The 22,423-nt window shown below is 41.9% G+C and overlaps 1 protein-coding gene and 1 non-coding gene across 3 annotated transcripts in view; one reads left to right on the forward strand and one right to left on the reverse strand.

The window, feature by feature from the left end:
• Nucleotides 1–12,696, reverse strand: part of C16H1orf100 (chromosome 16 C1orf100 homolog) — a 36,103-nt gene extending 23,407 nt beyond the window's left edge. The window contains exons 1-2 of one of the 2 annotated variants that reach the window (XM_027565944.1): nucleotides 12,610–12,696; nucleotides 3,452–3,520 (exon numbers count right to left, since the gene is read on the reverse strand). In XM_027565944.1, coding sequence (XP_027421745.1) covers nucleotides 3,452–3,507 — 56 coding nt within the window. In that variant the 5' untranslated portion in view covers nucleotides 3,508–3,520; nucleotides 12,610–12,696. Of the gene's footprint in view, nucleotides 1–3,451; nucleotides 3,521–12,609 lie in introns of those variants that run through there. The other variant, XM_027565945.1, reaches the window with a different exon arrangement.
• Nucleotides 12,697–19,995: 7,299 nt separating this feature from the next.
• On the forward strand, nucleotides 19,996–20,102 carry LOC113907120. The gene has a single exon (XR_003515107.1). It is a non-coding gene; the product is annotated as a U6 spliceosomal RNA (small nuclear RNA).
• Nucleotides 20,103–22,423: the final 2,321 nt, after the last annotated feature.

The raw sequence follows: 22,423 nt of genomic DNA on the forward strand, positions 1-22,423 counted from the left end.
CAGATCACATCCAGAGTCATCTCTGTGTTTGTGCGATGACTTCTTTTTCAGAAGAGTTCAGCGTACTTTTGTGTGAACTCTGTGATTCACTGTGGGCAGACAGGAAGTGGATGTCCTGTACCAAAGCAATAGGAAGAGAAGTAGATCCAGCAGTGTAACTGGAGGCGGCTTTCGGTTGAATAAAAACAGTGCTTATTGCAGGCTCTGAAGTGTGCTAGATGCCAGGGCTGCAGTGATGAGAAACACTGTCTTTCCACCTGAGAGTTCATGATCAGGCAAGGAAAACCCTCCTCAGGCCTAATCATATAGAGTGGGGGTAAGTGCTGCACCAGTCAGGAAACAAAGGCTCAGGGGGAATGAGTCTCTTACTAAGGACAGGAGCCAATAAGTACAGAGATGGGAGGCCACCATTCCCGCATCCTCATGCTTTCATTCCCCAGACCCTACTAGCTTCACAAATCTCCTCAAGGAAGAGGGAGCCTCAGTTTCCTCATCAATAAAATGGGGTGGGGAGGGCTTCCCTGGTGGCTCAGTCGTAAAGAATCCACTTGCCAATGCAGGAAGCACAGGTGTGGCCCCTGATCTGGAGAGATCCCACATGCTGCGGAGCAGCTAAGCGTGCTACAACTAGTGAGCCTGTGGAACCACAACTACTGAGCCCCCGCGCCCTAGAGCCCACGCTCTGCAACATAACAAGCCATGGTAATGAGAAGTCTGGGCACCACAACGAGCAAGTAGCCCCCACTTGCCACAGCTAGAGAAAAGCCTGCATAGCAACAAACCCCCAGCACAGCCAATAATAAATAGATAAATGAAATTTTAAAAAAGTATAAAAATAAATAAAGTGGGGATGATGCTATCTCTGTTAATGACTACATGAAAGTCAACAAGACGTGTGAACGTCCTTGGTGACTGAAGTATCCCTTTGCTGTTGCCATCTATCATTCAAGGCAGGATGATCTGATCTTCACAGCTGCCCCTTGATGTCTCAGAGATCATTTCAGTTGATGTTTTTAAAATTCATTTAAGCCCAAAACAAATTCTTTGTCTTTTGCACACCACAGTGAGTTTAATCCAACCTAAGTGATCTTTCCAGGAGCATCCTAGGCCCCGCAAGTCAACACAATGCTCAGCCCTGCCCCTGCGTGACAAGGCTAAGATAATTTGTATCTAATGTAATTCTTTTACGAGAATTTTGTGTGGTCACTACTCCTTGTGAATCACTTAATATTTAACTTTATGAGGTGCCCCTACTGGTTTGTAATTCAGTTTTCCCTACTATAGCCCAAGGGTTAGGCATTTAAGGATGAATTAATTGGGTAAATGCTTACAGAGAGGAGCAGCAGAGGGCAGACCTTCTGTGGATACTGTCAATCACCAGGAGGCCAAACCTCAAACACATGCCAGAATGAGTTTTTCTCACTGATTCATTCATTTTCAGTTTTCCGACAAAGGTGCACAGAGCTCCTACCAAGTGTGGCAGTCTGCTAGGCAGAGTGGCCAGTGAAACAAGCCCCGCCCTGGGGGCTGACCTGGGGATGTCAAGGGCAGTGACCAAGAACGCAGATGTTGGCTCCAGACTAGCGGGTTCAAATCCTCCTTCTGCTAGTTCACTATGGTGGAATCTCAGGACAGTCACTTAACCACTCCTTGCCTCAATTTCCTCCCAGTCACTGTGAAGATTAAATGAGTTGATATATACTTGGAACAGTGCCTGCCACATATTAAGGGCTGTAAAAGTGTTAACTATTAATCCAGTGGGTGATCTAGACAGGAAATAAAGAAACAGAAAATACCTGAAAGTTATGATGGGAGTCATACAGGAAACCAAAAACGGTGTGAGAAGGAGAACTAACAGAGGTGATGAGGTCGGTGAAAGGAAGAGACCTCCCCCAGCCTGGATGGTACCACCTTCTGCTCACTGAGCAGCTGATAACAGTGGAGACATGCTGAGTGAAATCGGGCTGGTTGAACCGAGTAAGAAGAGTAGCAGAGAGTCCAGAAGGCAGTGATGCAGGGGAAAGGAACATGTCCCAAAACCCTGAGACATCAAAGAGTGCGGGCCTCCTGAAGCAACAAGAAAGATCATGGGGCTGAGGTTAAGAGGAGGTTGGAGAGATCAGCAGGGTCTGTTTATGTAGGGCTCTGCAGGCCCTGGCAAGTGTTGAGGCTTCATGCAAAACGCAATAATTGCAGGGTTTGGTTTTGTTTTGTTTTTTGACTGTGCTAGGTCTCTGTTGCGGCACTTAGGATCCCTAGTTGTGGAGTTCAAACTTAGTTGCCCCGCAGCACGTGGGATCCTAGTTCTCTGACCAGGGATAAAATCTGTGTCTGCTGTGTTGGAAGATGGGTTCTCAACCACTGGACCACAAGAGAGGTCCCAGATTGCACGGTTTTATGCAATGGAAGGCTCTGATCCCATTTATATTTTATGGGGTTCTCTCTGGAGAATGGATTGGAGGAGGACCAGAGTGGCCATCGTTGTAGGTGAACAGGGGAGAGGCAGTGGTGGTCTGGACCAAGTGGTGGCTGTGGAGATGAAGAAAAACAGTCAGATGGAGATACACCCTAGAGGCAGAATTGAGGACCCTGCTGATGGACTGGTCCACTCTGTTGCAAGGCAGGAGAGACACAAAATAGACAGAGACCTGCCCCACAGGGAGCACTCAAGTGGCGAGTGGGGGCCCCAGTCTAGTGCAGGCACACTGTGCCTCTCTGATGGATGAGCCCAAGAGAGCTGAATGCAGCCCAGCCTGAGGATATCAGCGGCCCGGTGCCTTCTGCACTGTGTTCCACCCCAACCCTCCAGCTCCCCAAGGGCTGCTAAGGACCCTAAGTCAGGTCTAGTGATTCTGACTTGGTTCCATTTAGCTCCGGGCGGCAGCAGCCAATGGAGGATTGTCTCCATTTTCCCCAGGAGATGAGACCACAATTAAACAGGCCCGACAGTGGTGGGCAAAAATCTCAAACACACACACGGAAAGCCAAGGGCATGTGCGGAGGCAGAAATCAAATAATTCTGGAACCCACCCCTTTCTCTCCGCCCTGCTTCCTCCGTATGTGCATTTCAGGGAAGGAAGGATAGGGACTATACTTTCTCTAAAATAGGACTCTTTTTTAGAGAAAGAACATCTTTTTAAGAACAAAGCAGCCTTCCCTTCCTCCTTCAGTGATTTCTGGAAGCAAAAGGACATATCTTTGATGACTAAACATTGTGGAAAATAACTAAATACTAAAATTTGGAGTTGCCAAGTTTGCATAGATGCTGCCATAAATGTTGGATTTTTTTTCTTAAACAGCTTTTTCTAAACCCAAAGAAACTTCAGTAGAACCTCTGGCAGCAGTTATCTCTAAATCAGGGAGCAAGCAGCAGGATGAATAATTCTAGCCTCCCAGGAGTCCGTCTTCCGTGCTGCAGCTCTGGAGGTGTCTGCATTTGGAAGACCATTACCTGGGTGGGATTGCTGGGCGGCGGTCAATAAATTCTCGTAGCCGGATGGCAGTCATGATGGATAAGATTCTGAAAAAAAAATTTAAGTGAAGTTTCTTATTGCAAGTTTATACACATTTCCCAGGCATGCCTACCTAGTACTACAAAGTCTGTCTTGAAAGTAGAAGGGTCATTCATAGCTTCTGCTAGACTATTTAGGGAAGGAAATAGACTCTTTAAAAAAATTATTTATTTATCTATTTATTTGTGGCCTTCTTCAGTTGTGGTGAGCAGGGGCTACTCGTCATCGTGCTGCGCGGGCTTCTCATTGTGGTGGCTCCTCTTGTTGCTGAGCATGGGCTCTCGGATGCTCGAGCTTCATTTGTTGCGGCACGTGGGCTCAATAGTTGTGACTTAGACTCTAGAGCACAGGCTCAGTAGTTGGGGCACTTGGGCTGAGTTGCCCTGAAGCACGTGGGATCTTCTGGGATCAGGGACCAAACCTGTGTCTTCCGCATCGGCAGGCAGATTCTTTACCACTGAGCTGCCTGGGAAGCCCCAGGAAATAAACTCTAAAAGAAGCAAAAAGAAATGGAAAGCATAAGCCAACACACAGACGCATGCTTTTCTTTAACAGTAAAAAGTACTGTGTGAGTTGGGGACGTAGCCTCCTTTGTCATTCTTCTTGAGGTATCTTCCTACTGCGCCCGCTTTTGGGCTAAGCTCTGCATCTTCCACATGCCCTCATAATTAGAGTTCTGGAAATGAGTTAGATGTACTCAAATCAGATGTAATTGAGATTTGGAAGATGAAAACGAGACAGGGGCTGATTTCTGCTTCTTTGCCTTTTTCTATTGGCAAAACTGGTTAAGACAATGTGATATTTCTTTATGCAGCAGAATGCCAGTGTCCAATCTCCAGCTTTGACGGTGGAAGAGGCAATCGTGTTGAAGCAACGCTGAACACTGTGTTTAGAGTTCAACTACCAGCTTCTTGAGGGCAGAGAGGGAGCTGGAGTGGCAGTGTTGTTAGCTTTGGGACCAGGTTCTTGAACTCAGTTGTCTGGAAGGAACTTCCTGATCAGGGCACAGGTAGCTGCTTTTATGATGGGTCAGTTTTGTGAAGATGTTCTAGAAGCTTCCTGGAGGCCTTCCCCAGGGCCTACTCTTTCCAACACTTCAAATGATTTTGTAACCATCTCATTATCTACACTGAACTCTTTTCTGTTCATATGCTGGCTCCAGTTTAAACATATAATACATAATGTTTCTAGTCTAAATTTTCATTTTGCATCTGCTCATGTACTGGAGAACTTGCCATAGAAAACCACTGCATCTAAGTATTCACTTGAGAAAGGGTCTACAATGGGGCGGACACTAAGTGCCTGGGGGACAGAGGTGGGAGAAAGCCTTATTTTTTACAGTTTACCTTTGGTGCACCTTGGGAGTTTTGTACAAGGTGTATATATTATGCATATACAAAGACAGCTGGGCTCCAATTTGCATCAACATGGGGTAGCAGAAGAACATTGTCCTGAGACCCACGTGACTTGTGGTCAGTCTTTGCCTCGCTAGAGTGGAAATGTGTGTGAATGGTTGTGTCCTCCCTGAAAGTCATATATTGAAACCCTAATCCTACTGTGATGGTATTTGGAGGGGGAGCCTTTGGGAGGTAATTATCTCATGGGCATGGAGCCCTCATGAATGGAACTAGTGCTCTTATGAAGAAGACCTCAGAATGTTCCCTGGCTTTCTTTCTGCCATATGAGAATACAAGAAGTCTGCAGCCTACAACTTGGAAGAGGGTCTCATCTGAACCCTACCATGCTGGAACCCCAATCTTTGACTTCGGCCTCCAGAAACCTGAGAAAGAAACTTCTATTGTTTACAAGCCACTCAGCCTCTGAAGCTTGTTACAGCAGTTGAACAGACTCAGGCACCAGCTTAGTACGTTGATGGTTATGATATCTTTCTGGAGAGTTATGTGAGACAATGATGCATGTGTGTTTTCTAACCTAAAAATCACGTTGGAGAAAGGAGACTATATGAGTTTCTATTTATGAGCATGTATTATGTGTACAGTAACACGTATTAAGGAGCTTTCCTGGTGGCTCAGTGGTAAAGAATCTGCCTGCCAATGCAGAAGATATGGGTTCGATCCCTGGGTTGGGAAGACCCCCCTGGAGAAGGAAATGGCAGCCCACTCCAATATTCTTGCTGGGAAATTGCATGGACAGAGGGGGTTGGCGGGCTACAGCCCATGGGGTCACGAAAGAGTCAGACATGACTCAGCAACTAACTACCACCACCACCAACATGTACAAACTCCTATCAGCCTCCCAGTAATCCTATTAAGTGTTTATCACTACACTTTACTGACAAGAAAACTGAAATTCTGAGAAGTAAAGTAACTTCTGAGGATCCATGGTTAGACTCCTCTAGCTCCACAAACAGTTGTCTATCAGAACAACCACGGGCACCCTGACCATCAGCCAAAACAAAACTGGGATAATACACAAGAAGCAATAACCAGGAGGGAGAAAGAACTGGGAAAAAAGAGTGTGATATCTCCCTCTTTTCCTTGTATAACTCGACTTCTGTCCACAGGCCACCTGGTTGCTTTACTTCACCTCTATGTTTTTCAAGCAACTTGAAAAGTTTCAAACAAGATCATAATAGGACAGTTCAGCTATCCAACAGAATCTGTTCATTACAAAGTGTGTTTTTACTTTCAGCACTGGTGTGTTTATTTAAAAAAAGAAAGCAGAAAGAATGAAAGAGAGAATCTGAGCAAACACAATTGAGCTCTCTTTTAAACTCAGAAAACATCACTGCTGGGATTTCAGTTCACTAGAAGTGACATGCCGGAGAAGAATGCAAGATATTTAGGACATTTGTGCTCCTAACCAAGACAACAGCAAGTGTGCCTTCGATGATGGAGTGACTGCTCAGTGCCTAGAAATTCTGAATCAGCATCACAGGGAACATCAGGCCTGGGTGGCTGTGACTTGGCTATGTGGTAGAAACCCTTTCAGAGGAACACATTAATAACTCACTTTGAGTCTAAGTCTAAGCTTCCAGAATAATCAGAAGACCTTGTCTGGGAGGGTGACCTTGCCATTCTACATCTTTAGAGAATGCCTCTACCATGCGTATAGGGTACCAGATCACATTTTGTGTGATTAGCTATCATCTCTTGAACACATAAGAAAATGTAGCTTGCAATAGATATGTCAGTGCATTTTATTTTAGTTGATCTTAAAAAATAGAGTCACCCACCAAATCAGAATGTGACTTAGGTATGAACATATGTTAAACTTGCCATCATTTACAAACTCACAGCCAATACTGCACAGCTGTTGTCAGAGGCACCACGAACAACATATCTTTTATCACCTTTAAAATGTATAATTTCTTAGTTACCTTAATAGAAGATTCTCCTTCTGATGTGCCCTTAGTAAAATTCTTCCAGAACAAATATGAGTTCTGTCTACACTGTCATCCTACCTTTCATTCAAACTCACATTAACTCTACAAAATCTTCAGCTTTTTTCTTTTTAAAAAAAACTGAAATACAATATGCTCAGACTGAATAATGCTATAAAATAATATTAAAACCACCCATAAACAACTATTTTAAATTTTTAAATTTCATGTATGCACATACATCTACATTTATATGTGTATATGTGGGGCTTCCCAGGTGGCTCAGTGGTAAAGAGTGTCCCTGCAAGCAGGAGACGCAGGCTGTATCCTTGCATTGGGAAGATCGCCTGGAGGAGGAAATGGCAACCCATTCCAGGATTTTTGCCTGGAAAACTCTATGGACAGAGGAGCCTGGTGGGCTACAATCCATGGGCTCACAAAAGAGTCATATACGACTTAGTGACTGACCAACAACAAATGTGAATATCGTTTTCTTGGGCTCCAAAATCACTGTGGATGCTGACTGCAGCCACAAAATTTTAAAATGTTTGCTCCTTGGAAGGAAAGCCATGACAAACCTAGACAGTGTATTAAAAAGCAGAGACATCACTTCGCCAACAAAGGTTAAGCTAAAGCCATAGTTAGAGCTATGGTTTTTCCAGCAGTCATCTATGAATGTGAGAGTTGGATCATAAAGAAGGCTGAGTGCCAAAGAATTGATGCTCTCGAACTGTGGTGCTGGAAAAGACTCTTGAGAGTCCCTTGGACAGCAAGGAGATCCAACCAGTCAATCCTAAATGAACTCAACCCTGAATATTCTTTGGAAGGACTGATGCTGAAGCTGAAGCTCCAGTACTTTGGCCACCTGATTCGAAGAGATGACTCACTGGAAAGATTGAAGGCAGGAGGAGAAAGGGGTGACAGAGGATGAGATGATTAGATGGCATCATCGACTGAATGGACATGAGTTTGAGCAAACTCCGGGAGATAGTGAAGGACAGGGAAGCCTGGCATGCTGCAGTCCATGGGGCTGCAAAAAAGTTGGGCGTGACTTAGCGACTGAACAACAACATAAACAGCATATATACTTAAAAACTTGAAAACACAGCAGGCATTCTGTTTCATATTTTTTGGTTTTCATTTAACAACATATTATGCTAAAATTAATACAATATATTAAAATTTTCTACACTGCTACAGAATATTCTTAATTCTAATATTTAATGTTCTTTTGTGTTGTTTAGCTCACCTATTACTCTATTTAAAACAGTATCCTCTTCACTCCCTGGACTCCTCATCCATGTTCGATGCTTGATTTTTCTCCAAAATACTCATCACCATCTGCCATACTGTATGTTTACTTAGGTATCTTGTTTTTGTCTGTCTGCCCCATTGGAAAGAGAGTTTTGAATGTTGTGTTCACAGCTGTATCTCTAGGACCAAAGATGATAACTGACACTTGGTAGACATTTAACAAATATTCTTTGAACAACTGAATGTGCTATAATTTATGAAACCCAGCTCCCTAATGTTGGACATTTTGGTCATGCTGAGCTTTTATATGTTTGATGCAGTTGAATTAATTTCTTAGGATACATTCCTAGAAGTGAGTCAAGGTTTGGGCATCTTCATGGCTCTTTTTAGGAGGATTGGAGTCACTTTCAATAATTAATTTTGGTACCTAAATCACTATGGATAGACCCTAGGGCCTAAGAATTAAAATTTAATAATAGAATTTTTTATCACGCTGATGTTCAGGAGGTGAACGAAGGTAAATGTATATGAGATGCACATTCCAACAAGCTTCCTCAAAGTTAATATTCAACATATTCAAAATGCTGACTTCAGGACTTATTCTGGCAACTTTCTGGTATTGTATATTATGGATCAAACCAGAATTTTATAAAATATAATAGCAGTCAAACATCTGATAAATTCTGCCCATTTATGGTAATATTTCTTAGCAAGTAATGAAGGAACTTTCTCAGCCTGATAAGAAACATCCATAAAAACCTACAGCTAACATCATACTTAATGGTGAAAGGTTGATTTCTTCTTAAAATCAAGAACAAAACAGGATGTTACTCTTACCTCTCTACTCAACATGCTGCTGGAAGTCTTAGGGCAAGAGGCAAGAAAATGAAATAAAAGGCATGCAGATTGGAAGGAAAGAAAACTGTCCTTATTTGCAAGTGACATAATTGTCTCTGTAGAAAATCTCAAGGAATCTACAAGTAAAGTCTTAAACTAATAGCTGTTTTTAACAAGATCTTAAGATACAAAGTCAACACATAAAAAATAAATATACTTTAAGTAAAAAAACAAACAGAATTTATAACACAACTATTTACAATAGCACACAAAAAAAGAAAGAAACAAAGAAAAAAATACTATGTATAAATCTAACAAGACATGCTAACTGCTACTGCTAAGTCACTTCAGTCGTGTCCAACTCTATGCGACCCCATAGACGGCAGCCCACCAGGCTCCCCCGTCCCTGGGATTCTCCAGGCAAGAACACTGGAGTGGGTTGCCATTTCCTTCTCCAATGCATGAAAGTGAAAAGTGAAAGTGAAGTCGCTCAGTCGTATCTGACTCCTAGCAACCCCATGGACTGCAGCCTACCAGGCTCCTCCGTCCATGGGATTTTCCAGGCAAGAGTACTGGAGTGGGGTGCCATTGCCTTCTCCCAACAAGACATGTTCAGGTTCTATATGCTGAAAAGTACAAAGTACTAATGAAAGAAATCAAAGACCTAAGAGGCACTGTGTTCCTGGATTGGAAGACTCAACATTGTAAAGATGACAATTCTCTCCAAATTGATTTGATTTCTTTGGTTGAACTTCCCAGCAATATTTTTGGTAATAGATACAGACAAAAGCTTTTTCTAAAGTTTATTTGGAAATGCAAGGGAAATGTTAATAAAATAGCTGAAGTAATTTTGAAAAAGAGCAATCACGCTTTGGTAGAAAGGGGATGGAAAAACACTAGTCCTCAGCTCACATCTAGTATCAACTAGACATTTCACATGTGTTATTTCACTCAGTCTTCATAGGAGTAGTGAGAGCTGTTTATCGGTATCCTGAGTTTGTAGAAGATGTTAAATTACATGTGTAAGGTCATGTAGTCCCCAGTAGCTCAGTGGGTAAAAATCCACTTGTAATGCAGGAGATGCAGGTTTGATCCCTGGGTCAGAAAGATCCCCTAGAGAAGGAAATGACAACCCACTTCAATATTCTTGCCAGGGAAAACCTATGGACAAAGGCTACAGTTCCCGGGGTCTCAAAGAGCCAGACATGACTGAGTGACTAAACACACACACACATACTAAGCACAGCCAGTAAACAACAAAAATACAGATCTGCCTGATTCCAAAGCCTGTCTGCCTTCTCCTCTAGGGCCACTGATTCATTGATTTACTCAGCAAACATTTAATGATCAACTACCTTCCCATGGCATTGTACCAGGTACTGGCAAAAAGCATTTAGCCAAAAGTATGTGGTTTTGTTCTCCTGTTATGTGTTAGAGGAGATGAAGTCAGATATGAATCAGAGTCGCACAAGGCAATGTAAAATTGAAGCTCGGTAACTGCTGAAATAGAATCCTCTGACGTTAGCTTTCAGGTAGTTGAGGGGCTGCATCCCTCCTCCCCTCTTTCAGAATTCTAAAGACTCTAAGAATGGGTAAGTCACAATTGCTTCAGGACATTTTCCCTGATAGGAAACATTCGAGAAGCTCTCCTCTTGGAGATGCGCTTTCTGAGACTGAGAAAAAGTTTGTAAAAACTGACACCAACTTTTATGGTAGGAAAGAGTTAAAAATAAGATTTGTTAAATCAAAGGTTTACAATGTTAAACGGATCCAGCAGCAATTACCTGGTAAGTTAATCAGCTTGTGGACCTTAAGCATTAATACATGATAACTAGCAAGTTATCAGGCTTCCCTGGTAGGACAGCTGGTAAAGAACCATCTGCAATGCAGGAGACCCTTGTTTGATTCCTGGGTCAGGAAGATCCTCTGGAGAAGGGATAGGCTACCCACTCCAGTATTCTTGGGCTTCCCTGTGCATAAGAATCTGCCTGCAATGTGGAAGACCTGGGTTCGATCCCTGGGGTTGGGAAGATCCCCTGAAAGAGGCATGGCAACCCACTCCAATATTCTTGTCTGGGGAATTCTATGGACAGAGGAGCCTGGTGGGCTGCAGTCCATGGGGGTTGCAAAAAGTCAGATGTGATTAAGCACAGCAGAGCACAGCAAATTATCGTTTAATTCATCTGTCCAAAGAAGGGCAGAGGCAGAATATTAGTGGGGTCCCCAGACTCTGATGTTGTTTATCTGGTAATTTTTGGAAATAGAAGGGAGTGGCATATAATCTGGCACACACATGGCAACAATTTACTTTCAAAATGCAGTGCGTAACACCAGAGTCCTGGGTGTCCCCTTTCCTTGAAGGTGTGGCGTCTGTACTCTATACCAGGGGAAGTTGGGCCCCTGGAGCAAGCCAGGTCCTCGTAATCTGCCAGCGCACAGAAGGCATGTGGGGCGGCCGGCTTTCTCAGAATTCCTATGCCTCGCCCTTGCTAGGAGCACGACAGTAGCCTCGCTGACTGCAGAGTTACTCTGTGGCCAAGGCAATTGCTCTCTGCTGCTTTTCAGCATGTGTGTCATAAGAGGTCATTTAGAAAATGGTTTTGAGTAACTGAGTTACTTGCTTCTGTTTCCTCAGGAAGCCAGGGTTCCCAGTTCAAGAAGGTTGTTTACCCACTTGCTCTCTTGCCCTTCCACATTCCTGCACCCAACCCCCAAAACCCTACCATGAATTTTGCTGCCTGAATGTTGCTTCCTTCCTCCTTTTCTAATCTAAATTCCATCCACCCTTCAGGGCCTTCTTCAGGTCCTTTACAATCTCTTACTAGGACTCTGAGTTCCCAGGGGTCTCTTGTCTGCCCCTGAATTCCCAGAGCCCCTGATTAATTCTATGATGCACTTTGGTTCTTATTGGTTCATTGATTTCTGAACTCATTTATTCATCATTTAAGAAAATGTTTAATGAGTGGCAGTTTTGTGCCTGGTCTTGAATAAGGCTCTAGAGATTCTTCAACGAGTAAGATACTAGTTTCATACAATGTCTTGCCTCTCAGCTAAAGTTATGTAAGCTCCTGGATGTTGAACCATGTTTATTTTTTCAATTAATAAATTTGATTGTGCTGGGTCTTAGTTGCGGCATGCAGGATCTAGTTCCCTGACCAGGGATCGAACCTGGGCCCCCTGTGTTGGGACTGTGGAGTCTTAGACACTGAACCACCAGGGAAATCCCAGAACCATGTTGTTTTGATGGTCTTTATCTTCCCTCTCCTTGTCCTCCTACCTCACTGTCTTGCAAAGTGTTCCCCATCCAAGGAAATGCTCACTGCATACAGAATCAGTCAGTCAGTCAGCCCACTCCATAATCTGGCAATCTAGTTAATACGTTTTAAACTTTATTCTTCTTGTATCATAAAGAGCCAGTTGCCTTAACATAGGTATATCCCATTTCTAAGGAAAAAATGTTGATCTAGAAAAAGCTCTTCAAATAATTCAAAATTGAGATATGAATATTCAGTTTCCAAAAGAATTCTTCACTCTACAAAATGGTTTGCCACAGTTTCTTTATATTGTGAGCTCTTGTCCCTAGAGCATTCAAAATGCAATCAGCAATTCAGTAATGCAACCACTAAGTGAGACGAGAGAGGTTTGGGCAGTAACTGGTGTTACCTGCTTAGGCTGAAGTGGGTAGAGACCTCCTTGTTCTTAAAAGCAGTCCTCTAAGGACAGCAGTTATTTTAGCTGTCTCCAAGTACTGCCAAGGCTCACTGCAGAGTTATAGGACTTGATCTTTTTTACATCATTGAAAGGGTATTGTGATGCACTGTGACTTAGAAACTTTTGGTAGGTAATGCCTTTCAAGTCTTGGACTTATTAAAAATAGAGATCCTTTGGTCTCCCTGTACACGAAAGAAAGGATAAAAATTGGTGTGGAAAGGAAAACCATGTGGCAAGTAACCTGGACTATTTAATCACTAGAATTTTCTGTAAAGGTTATTCCAGAGACAGCATAAGGTCAAAGATCTGAGAGGTGCTGTACTGCAAGCACTACCCTTTGCAAGCTAAAATTGAGGAAGTAGGGCTTGGCCCCTGGAACAAATGAGTCTAGCTCTGCTTGGTCCAAGGTTAGATTAGGCTCCATCCTGCTACTACTGAAGGTATCAAAGGAGACATTTAATTGGCCCTCTGTATGTCTTCTTTGGGAAAATATTTCTTCAAGTTCTCTGTCCATTTTCTAATCAGTTTGTTAGTTTTTCAGCTAATGTGTTATACAAATTTTTTATGTATATTTGGCTATTAACCTCTTACCTAACATACTAGTTGCAAGTAACTTCTCCCATTCAGTAGGCTGCCTTTACATTTTGTTGACAGTTTCTTTCATTGTGCAAAAACTTCTTGGTTTAACTTACTCTCATTTGTGTATTTTTGCTTTTGTTGCCCTTGCCTGAGGATCCAGAAAAATATTGCTAAGACGGATATCAAAGAGCATGCTACTATGTTTTCTTCTAGGAGTTCTATGGTTTCAGACCTTACATTTAAGTATATAATCCATTTCAATCTTTGAATATGGTATAAGAACATGGCCTAGATTTATTTTATCGTATGTAGCTGTCCACTTTTCCTGGCACCATTTTTTTTGAAGATACTATCTCTTCCCCACGTGTATTCTTGCCTTCTTTGCTGTAGATTAAGACTAAACCTACAATATCTCTGAGGTATGCCTGTAGTCATTTTGCGAGCTATAAATTGGTATCTGATTATGGCTTTGATCTGCGTTTTCCTGATGATTAGTGATGTTGATGAGTTTATTTTTAAGCTATTTTGTTCCATTGATCTCTGTGTCTGTAATTTTACCCAGTACCATATGGTTTTCATTACCATAGCTTTCCATAGTTTGAAATCATGGAGTGTAATACCTCCAGGTTTTTTTCTTCTTTTTCAAAATTATTTTGACTATTCATGGTCTTTTGTGATCCCACCCAAATTTTAGGATTGTTTGCTTTAGGTCTGTGAAAAATGCCATTGGTATTTTGATAGGAACTGGGTTAAATCTATAGATTGTTTTGTGTGGTATGGACATTTTTAACAATATTCATTCTTCCAATCCAAGAACATGAGATATCTTTCTATTTCTTTATATCATTCTCAAATTCTTTCATGAATATTTTATAGTTTTTCAGAGTATAGGTCTTTTACCTCCTTGGTTGTTTATTCCTAGGTATTTTATTCTTTTTGATGCAATTTTAAATGTTTGTCTTCTTGCTTTCTCTTTCTGACAGTTCATTATTGGTGTACGGAAAAGCAACAAATTTTTTTGTATTGTATCCTGCAGCTTTACTGAATGCATTGATTAGTTCTAATAGTTTTGTATATTATATATATATAATTATTGTTTCTATATATATTATTATGCCATCTGCAAATAATGACAGTTTTACTTCTTTTCCCCAATGTGGATACATTTCATTCTTTGTGTTGTCTAACTGTTATAGCCAGGACAACTAATGCTATGAATAAAATACTAATACTTTGAATAAAAGTGGCAGGAGTGGGCATTCTTATCTTATTCTTGATCTTAGAGGAAAAGCTTTCAGCTTTTCACAATTGAGTATATGTTAGCTGTGGGTTTACCATATATGGCAGTTTATCATATATGTCATATATGTGCCAATATTGTAGCTGCCTGGGAATTTCCTGAAATGCTTTGAGAAATTATTGATAAAGGCATGTACTTATCTAGCAAGTTTTCTTTTCCTGGGGATATGGAGTTTATGATCATCACAGGAGTCTAGTGAGATGGAAGGCGCTTTCCTCTCAATAATTCATTCATAACCTTAATGCTTGTTTAGCAGATATAAATTCATGTCTGTTACATTTGACAACAAGGCTTCACAAAATATTTAAGTAGATGAGAGCACAGCTGAGTTTCCAAAGCGTGTAGTGTGGAGCAGAAAGAGAACTTGTTTGGACAGAATTCATTGTATCTCGTCAGCATCTGGTCATCCTTAAAGAAATGCCTGGCCTTCCAAAAGGAATTTTTTAAAAATTCCTAAACCTTATTGGATTCTTCCAAGGTAGTAAAGTATCTGTCCTTCCTTTTCAAGCAGTGGTTCACGGCATCTCAAAGCATGCTGATGCCTGAGGTTCTAACTTAATGGGCCCGTGGTGGGGGAGGAGGAAGGTGTGGACACCAACATTGTTTAAAAATGTCCCAACTGACTCCAGCAAATTGTTGGCATTGAGAAATTTGGTCCTCAGGGTTCTCCAACCTTCCTAATCTCACGTGTCTTCACTAATGCCCTTGAGGTAGTCCCTGGGTCAGGCAACAAGCTCTTCCATGAGATAAGAAACTAAGGCACAGAGAGGTTCATGGGCTTCTCTGATGCTGTGCAGCCAACGAGTCAAGATTGGAATCAGTGACTCCAAAACAATAACATCACCTTTTTCCTCAGCAACTGGTGACATGAACACAGACTACACGTATGAAGAACAACTGGGGGTGAGGTATGACCACCTGTGTCAAAGATATCACAAAAGGGTATGAAACAGTTCTGAGCCAACTGTTCTCCTGATCAGACACAGATGCACAAAATGGGGATACTTATTTGAAACCATGCAAGGAATGAAGCATTAATTTCCTCTTTAAAGCCTTCCTTCCCTCACATTTATTGCTATTGATTCCATTTTCTTAGAAAATCCATCAAGATCCACAGACTTCCTACCACCTGGGTTCTTAGCTCTGTCACTGAAAGACACTGGAAAATTCTCAAATGTCCCTGTAATTTAGGTCCAAAAGTCACTACAAATCTGCATTTGCATGTGACAGGACTACAAAAACTTCCGTGCTTGCTTTTTTTCTTTTTTCTCTCTATTTTTTGGCTGCACTGTGCAACATGCACAGTCTTAGTTCCCTAACCAGGGATCGAACCCGTGCTCTGTCTAGTGGAAGCCTAGTATCTTCACCACTGAACGGCCTGTGAGTGTGTGTGTGCTCAGTTGCTCAGTCCTGAATGACTCTTCGCAACACACTGGACTGCTGCCTCCCAGACTCCTCTGTCTATTGGATTTTCCAGACAAGAAAACTGGAGTGGAAAGCCATTTCTTACCCCAGACAAACAGGTTTTTTATGTGGATAAGACATGACTGTAATGGAAGAGGATGCCAGACCAAAGTTACATCAGTAAGGAGGAAAAGTTGATGCCAGCCTATAAAGTGGCAAAGGACGAGCTACTTCTGTTGTTTGGCGGCAATGCTTCTGGTGATATGAAGGTGAAGCCTCTCTTTGTTACCATTCAGAGAACCCGAGAGCCCTTAAACAGAAGAGTCCCCCAAAGACTGGGTTCAGTTCAGTTCAGTTCAGTCGCTCAGTCGTGTCCGACTCTTTGCGACCCCATGAATCGCAGCATGCCAGGCCTCCCTGTCCAACACAACTCCCAGAGTTCACCCAGACTCACGTCCATCAAGTCAGTGATGCCATCCAGCCAACTCATCCTCTGTCATCCCCTTCTCCTCCTGCCCCCAATCCCTCCCAGCGTCAGAGTCTTTTCCAATGAGTCAACTCTTCTCATGAGGTGGCCAAAGTACTGGAGTTTCAGCTTTAGCATCAGTCCTTCCAAAGAAATCCCAGGGCTGATCTCCTTCAGAATGGACTGGTTGGATCTCCTTGCAGTCCAAGGGACTCTCAAGAGTCTTCACCAACACCACAGTTCAAAAGCATCAATTCTTCGGTGCTCAGCCTTCTTCACAGTCCAACTCTCACATCCATACATAACCACAGGAAAAGCCACAGCCTTGACTAGACGAACCTTTGTTGGCAAAGTAATGTCTCTGCTTTTGAATATGCTATCTAGGTTGGTCATAACTTTCCTTCCAAGGAGTAAGTATCTTTTAATTTCATGGCTGCACACAAGCCATTTTTCAGGTCTGGTTTTGCCACCACTTTATCCCTGAGGTAGAGAAATATTGCCTAGAGAAGGACATCCCATTCAACAGTCTTTTGCCAAAAATATTAATGACAGATCCACAGATTACAAGTAGCCCAGCTCCATGGACCCTCTGGAACCAACTGGCTGAGACTGAATTGTTGTGTTTGAGCTCAAGTTCTCCCTCTATCCAACCCAGCTCACTTTGTTCTATTACAGAGTTAGTTCCTGAGACTGTTTCCCAATAAACCACCTTCATACAATTCTGTCTCAGAGTTGTCTGTTTCTCAGTGAATCTTAAAAGAGTTGGTTCTGTGAGTTGTCTGAGGAATAGACTCTGAATTGAATTTTGGAATTGCGTCACCCAAGACTATTGGTGAGGACGTCACCACTGGTGGCAGGTGGAGCAGGGAGAGCCGCTGGCATTCTATAGCAAAGCAACTGTTGAGACTTTCACTTAGAGGACATGAAAGGAAGGAATCCATGGGCAGGTGCAGTTTCTCAGGCATTGGAAAAGCTGGAGAAAGAAGTAATTATTAGAGCAATGGAATTAGATGGCTTTGATGAGTTCCACTGTGTTTTGCAATAAGATAGAGAAGTATGAGGATGACTAAGCATTAACTTAGGCAAAATGTGAAATTGAGGACCTCCCCTTGTAGCACATAGAAAGACTCTCATTTGTTGTGGCAGGAAGGCGGGAACCGATGAGAATCAGTCTCAGGACGTAGGCATAAGTGTAGTGAAGTTCCAGAGAATAGTGAACAAATTTGCCATGCAAATGTCAAGGCCATGATTGGAAAGGAGTAGCAACCTAAGATTTGGGATGAGAAAGAAGAGGTACTTGGGAACCTTGAAAACAGACTTATCTGAATTTCTGGACCTGCAGAAGTGAACTACTCGTCTCTTTAAAGGGTTATTGTTCCTCTCTTGCTTGAAGATCATGCAGAGTCCATCTTCCCTCTTTAGAATCTACCCACTTTTCCTCTTCTGACCATCAGACAAAACTTAGACCAAGTAACAGTGTAATCTGCAGGGAGTGTTGGACCTGCTTAGAGAGGAAAGAAATTTGAGTCCAAAAAATATAACCTGAATTCTAATCATAAGGAAAGTTTAGACAAGCTGAAATATTTCTACAAAATAACTGGTTTGAACTCTTTAAAAATGACAAAGGAAGATTAAAAAAAAAAGCTAAGACGCTCTTCCAGATTGAAAGCCTATAAGAGATAAGACAAATAAAAGCACTCTGTAATCTTGGACTGGATCCTGGCCCAGGTTGTAAAAGGGCTCTTCAGCCCACCCAGACTCCACCTACTGGAGTCCCAGCTGAAAGTATTCAGTCCTTCCCTGAGAATTTCCCATGACTGAAAAGAGTGTTTCCTGAGGCAGACCACCTCCAGCGGCTGGTTAACATGGGTATACAGAAGCCCAGTCTCCTGGCTCCAATTTGGGACGTCTCTGAAATTCCATTCTAGCTTTGGAGCTCTCCATGGCATTGGCTGAGGCCTCTGATGCAAGTGCAGTTCAGCTGATCCTTTTGCCAGATCCTGTTGCTACAAGTGTATGTGTCCTCAACTGGGTCCAACTGTTTGTGACTGCATGGACCATAGCCCGCCGGCTCCTTCTGTCCATGGGATTTCCCAGGCAAGAATACTGGAGTGAGTTGCCATTTCCTCCTCCAGGGGATCATCCCCACCCAAGGATTGAACCTGTATCTCCTGCATCTCCTACCTTGGCAGGTGGATTCTTTACCACTGAGCCACATGGGAAGCCATTTCTACAGGAACATACCCCCAAATCTCCGCTAGGCAAATTTCTATCACAGAGTGTTTTCCAGGAAACTTTATGTGGGAGACCCACTCAGAGCTAAAAGACCTCTCTCTTTTAAAGAGCCACAATTCCTGCTTTCTCCGTCTGTTTCCAGTCCAATGCTGGGGAGAGGAGGAGGAAGTAGTGACTAAAGTGTATTCCATTTAAAGAAAGCTTAAAAGAAGAAAAGAAAGAAAAAAGTTTCTTCCCTGATTAAAAAAGTTATTCTCAAGTTTCTGGTGTCATGAAATCTACTAAAAAATCTAAAAACTTGAGAACTATTTAACACAATACTTCTAATTTTAAATTAACAATTAAAAATTTTCTCTTTCTCTAGTAAACCCTACATGAATGTTCAAGAAGAACCTGCCAGGTGCTCATTACTGCACTGGCCGCAGGGAGTGAGGAAAGCCTAGGAGGATCAGAATCAAACACAGGCCAGAATTGCAGCTCTGCTGGTCAGTTCTGCACCTTTGCTGCAAAGTTGGATTAAAAAAACAAACCTACCACATAAGGGTCATTCCCATTAGGCTTATAGGATATGATGCCTGTGGCAGCAGCTTGTTAGTTTGTAAAGGTTCGTTATAATTATATAGGGCAGTATAGACCTGTTTCACGCTGACTCATGAATCTGTCCTTTAGGACAATTGCATATAGTACACTTTTTCAGAGATTTTATTTAGAAAACTGCAAACTCATAAAGTTGAAAGAACAGTACAATTAGCATCTATATACCTTTTACCTAATTGGGGAAGTTTTTAAATAATTTATGAAGTCATATAAATTTTTTTGTGAGTCATTTGAAAGTAGATGACATGACACAACTAAGCATTTCAGCATGTGTTTCCTAAAAATAAAATTATTTTCTACTGTAAAAAATGAATGAATAAAAAATCTCAATTAGAGTCAAAGCACTAGAAGGGGAAGCTCTCACTCCCTTCTAGGGTAGCAGAGCCTAGCAGAGGAAAAAGAAAAATTCCTCTTCTTTCCTGGCAAGGACTCAGCCAATGAAAGCCATGGACAATTTGTAGCCCTCCCAACTTCTTTTCCCCACTATAAAAGCATTCTCCTTCCCTTGTCATGGGGTGACTTATGCGGCTTCCCATGGCTGCAGACCCAGAAATGTAACTCTCATTGATCTTGAATAAATCATCTTTTCTGGAGAAATAACTGTGTCTGTTTCAGGTTAATGCTATTAACTTCAGTACATTGTCTCACATAAGTGACACTAAAAATTCTATAGTATTTACTCATGTACAGTCTAAATTGACTCAGAATTGTTTTTGAAAGCTGATTTTTTTTGTAAATAATTTAAAACCTGAAGTTAGTGCTGGCTTTAGCAGCACATATACTAAAATTGGAACAAAACAGAGAAGATTAGCCTGGTCCCTGTGCAAGGATGACATGCAAATTCATGAAGTGTTCCATATTTTGCACCTTTCCCCACATCAAGACTTGAATCACAAGCTGGATCAAGAAGATTTCTGGGAGAAATATCAACAACCTTAGACATACAGATAATATCACTCTAATGGTAGAAAGTGAAGAGGAACTAAAGAGCCTCTTGATGAGGGTGAAAGAGGAGAGTAAAAAGCTGGCTTAAACTTAATGTCAAAACAAACAAACAAAACCCAAACCCAAAGTTAACACACCATAGTTGGCTGTTATGTCTCTGGTTTCTGCTAATCTACAACAGAAGCCCTCAGAATTTTGTTGACTTTTTATGATAATGATTTGCTCTAAGGGGCCACACTAATTGTCTCATAATACGTCTCACAGTCTATTATTTTTTCATTTCCTCATAATTAAATTTTATGTAAACATTTTTGGCAAGACTATCACATATGGGATATTGTGGCATATTATATACTTCTAAAGACTTGATCAAGATGTATGTCAATCACACCTCAATAAAGTGATTTAAAAAAAGACCCTACCAAAAAGTTGGATAGTTCTTTTGCTTGTAGGTTACAAAAACGATTACTATTAACCTAATGGAAAGTATTAATTTCTTGGAAGGCTATTAGTGTAGGATTTCATATAAAATGAAAGGGAGGGGGACTTCCCTGGTGGTCCAGAGGCTAAGAATCTGCCTTCCAATACAGGGGACGTGGGTTCAGTCCCTGGTCAGGGAAATAAGAGCCCACACGCTGCAGGGCAACCAAACCCTCGTGCCACAACCACTGAGCCCGTGAGCCGCATCTACTGATGCCCTCACATCTAGAGCCTGTGTTCCACAACAAGAGAAGCCCCCACAATGAGAAGCCACTGCAGCAAAGAGTAGCCCCTGCTTGCCACAGCTAGAGAAAGTCTATGCGCAGCAGCAAAGACCCAGAGCAGTTAAAAACAAAATAATAAATAATAATTTTTTAGAAATTGAAGGAAGGATGAGAATCACTAAGCCTCAGGAAGGCAAGCATTAGGACAGGTCTTGGGATCCCAGAAGCAGGGGTTCCTGGTCCACTGGGTACTGAAATTGATATGACAGTAACACAGCCCATCAGTCAGAGGATAGGATCACAGCCTGTTCAGAGCCACTAGGAAAATAGGATCAGGCAGCCACTCCAACTGCTTTCTATTTACATGATGCTGACAATTTACTGTTATACAAAGCTTATGTAAAAGATACTTTTACTTGCTTTAATTGTTTGATTGTCCCATCAGACCAAGAGATAGGAAAAGTCTGTGAAGAATCCCAAAGCAATAAAATGCATCCTGAGTCATAAAATCATTTTATGCATGGTACAGACTGAATGAATGTGCCACCTGAAAAATGTATATGTAGAAACCATATTCCCCAGTGTGATGGTATTTGGGGTTGGGGCCTTGAGAGGTTATTAGAGTTCAATTGAGAGTGGGGCCCCTTTGATGAATATTTTGTTGTTAAGTCTCTCAGTTGTATCCAACTCTTCACAACTCTATGGACTGCAGCACACCAGGCTTCCCTGTCCATCACCAACTTCCTGAGCTTGCTCAAACTCACGTCCATTCAGTCGTGATGCCATCCAACCATCTTGCCCTCTGTCATCCCTTTCTCCTCCTGCCTTCAATCTTTCCCAGCATCAGGGGCTTTTCTAATGAGTTGACTCTTCGCATCAGGTGGCCAAAGTATTGGAGTTTCAGCTTCAGCATCAGTCCTTCCAATGAATATTTAGAGTTGATTTCCTTTAGGATTGACTGGTTTAATCTCCTTGCAGTCCAAGAGACTCTCAAGAGTCTTCTCCAACACCCCAGTTCAAAAGCATCAATTCTTCAGTGCTCAGCTTTCTTTATAGTCCAACTCTCACATCCATACATGACTACTGGAAAAACCATAGCTTGGACTATATGGATCTTTGTTGGCAAAGTAATGTCTTTGTTTTTTAATATGCTGTCTAGGTTTGTTTCTTCCAAGGAGCAAGCATTATTTAATTTCATGGCTGCAGTCACCTCTGCAGTGATTTTGGAGCCCAAGAAAATAAAATCTCTCACTGTTTCCATTTGATGAATATAATGTCCTCTTAAGAAGGTGAAGACAGAGAGAGAAACTCTGCATGTGAATGAAGGAAAAGCCATGTAAAGACTCAGTGAGAAGGCAAATCAAGAAGAAAGCTTTCCTCAAGGAACAAATCAGCCAGCACCTTGATCTTGGATTTTTTAGCTTCCAGAGCTGTGAGAAATAACTTTCTATTGTTTTAGCTGCCCTGTCACATAGAGAGACTTGTGGACACAGCGAGGGAACAAGAGGGTGAGACAAACTGAGAGCATAGCATTGA

The sequence above is a fragment of the Bos indicus x Bos taurus genome, chromosome 16 (genome assembly GCF_003369695.1).
Source record: "Bos indicus x Bos taurus breed Angus x Brahman F1 hybrid chromosome 16, Bos_hybrid_MaternalHap_v2.0, whole genome shotgun sequence".
NCBI lineage: Eukaryota > Metazoa > Chordata > Mammalia > Artiodactyla > Bovidae > Bos > Bos indicus x Bos taurus.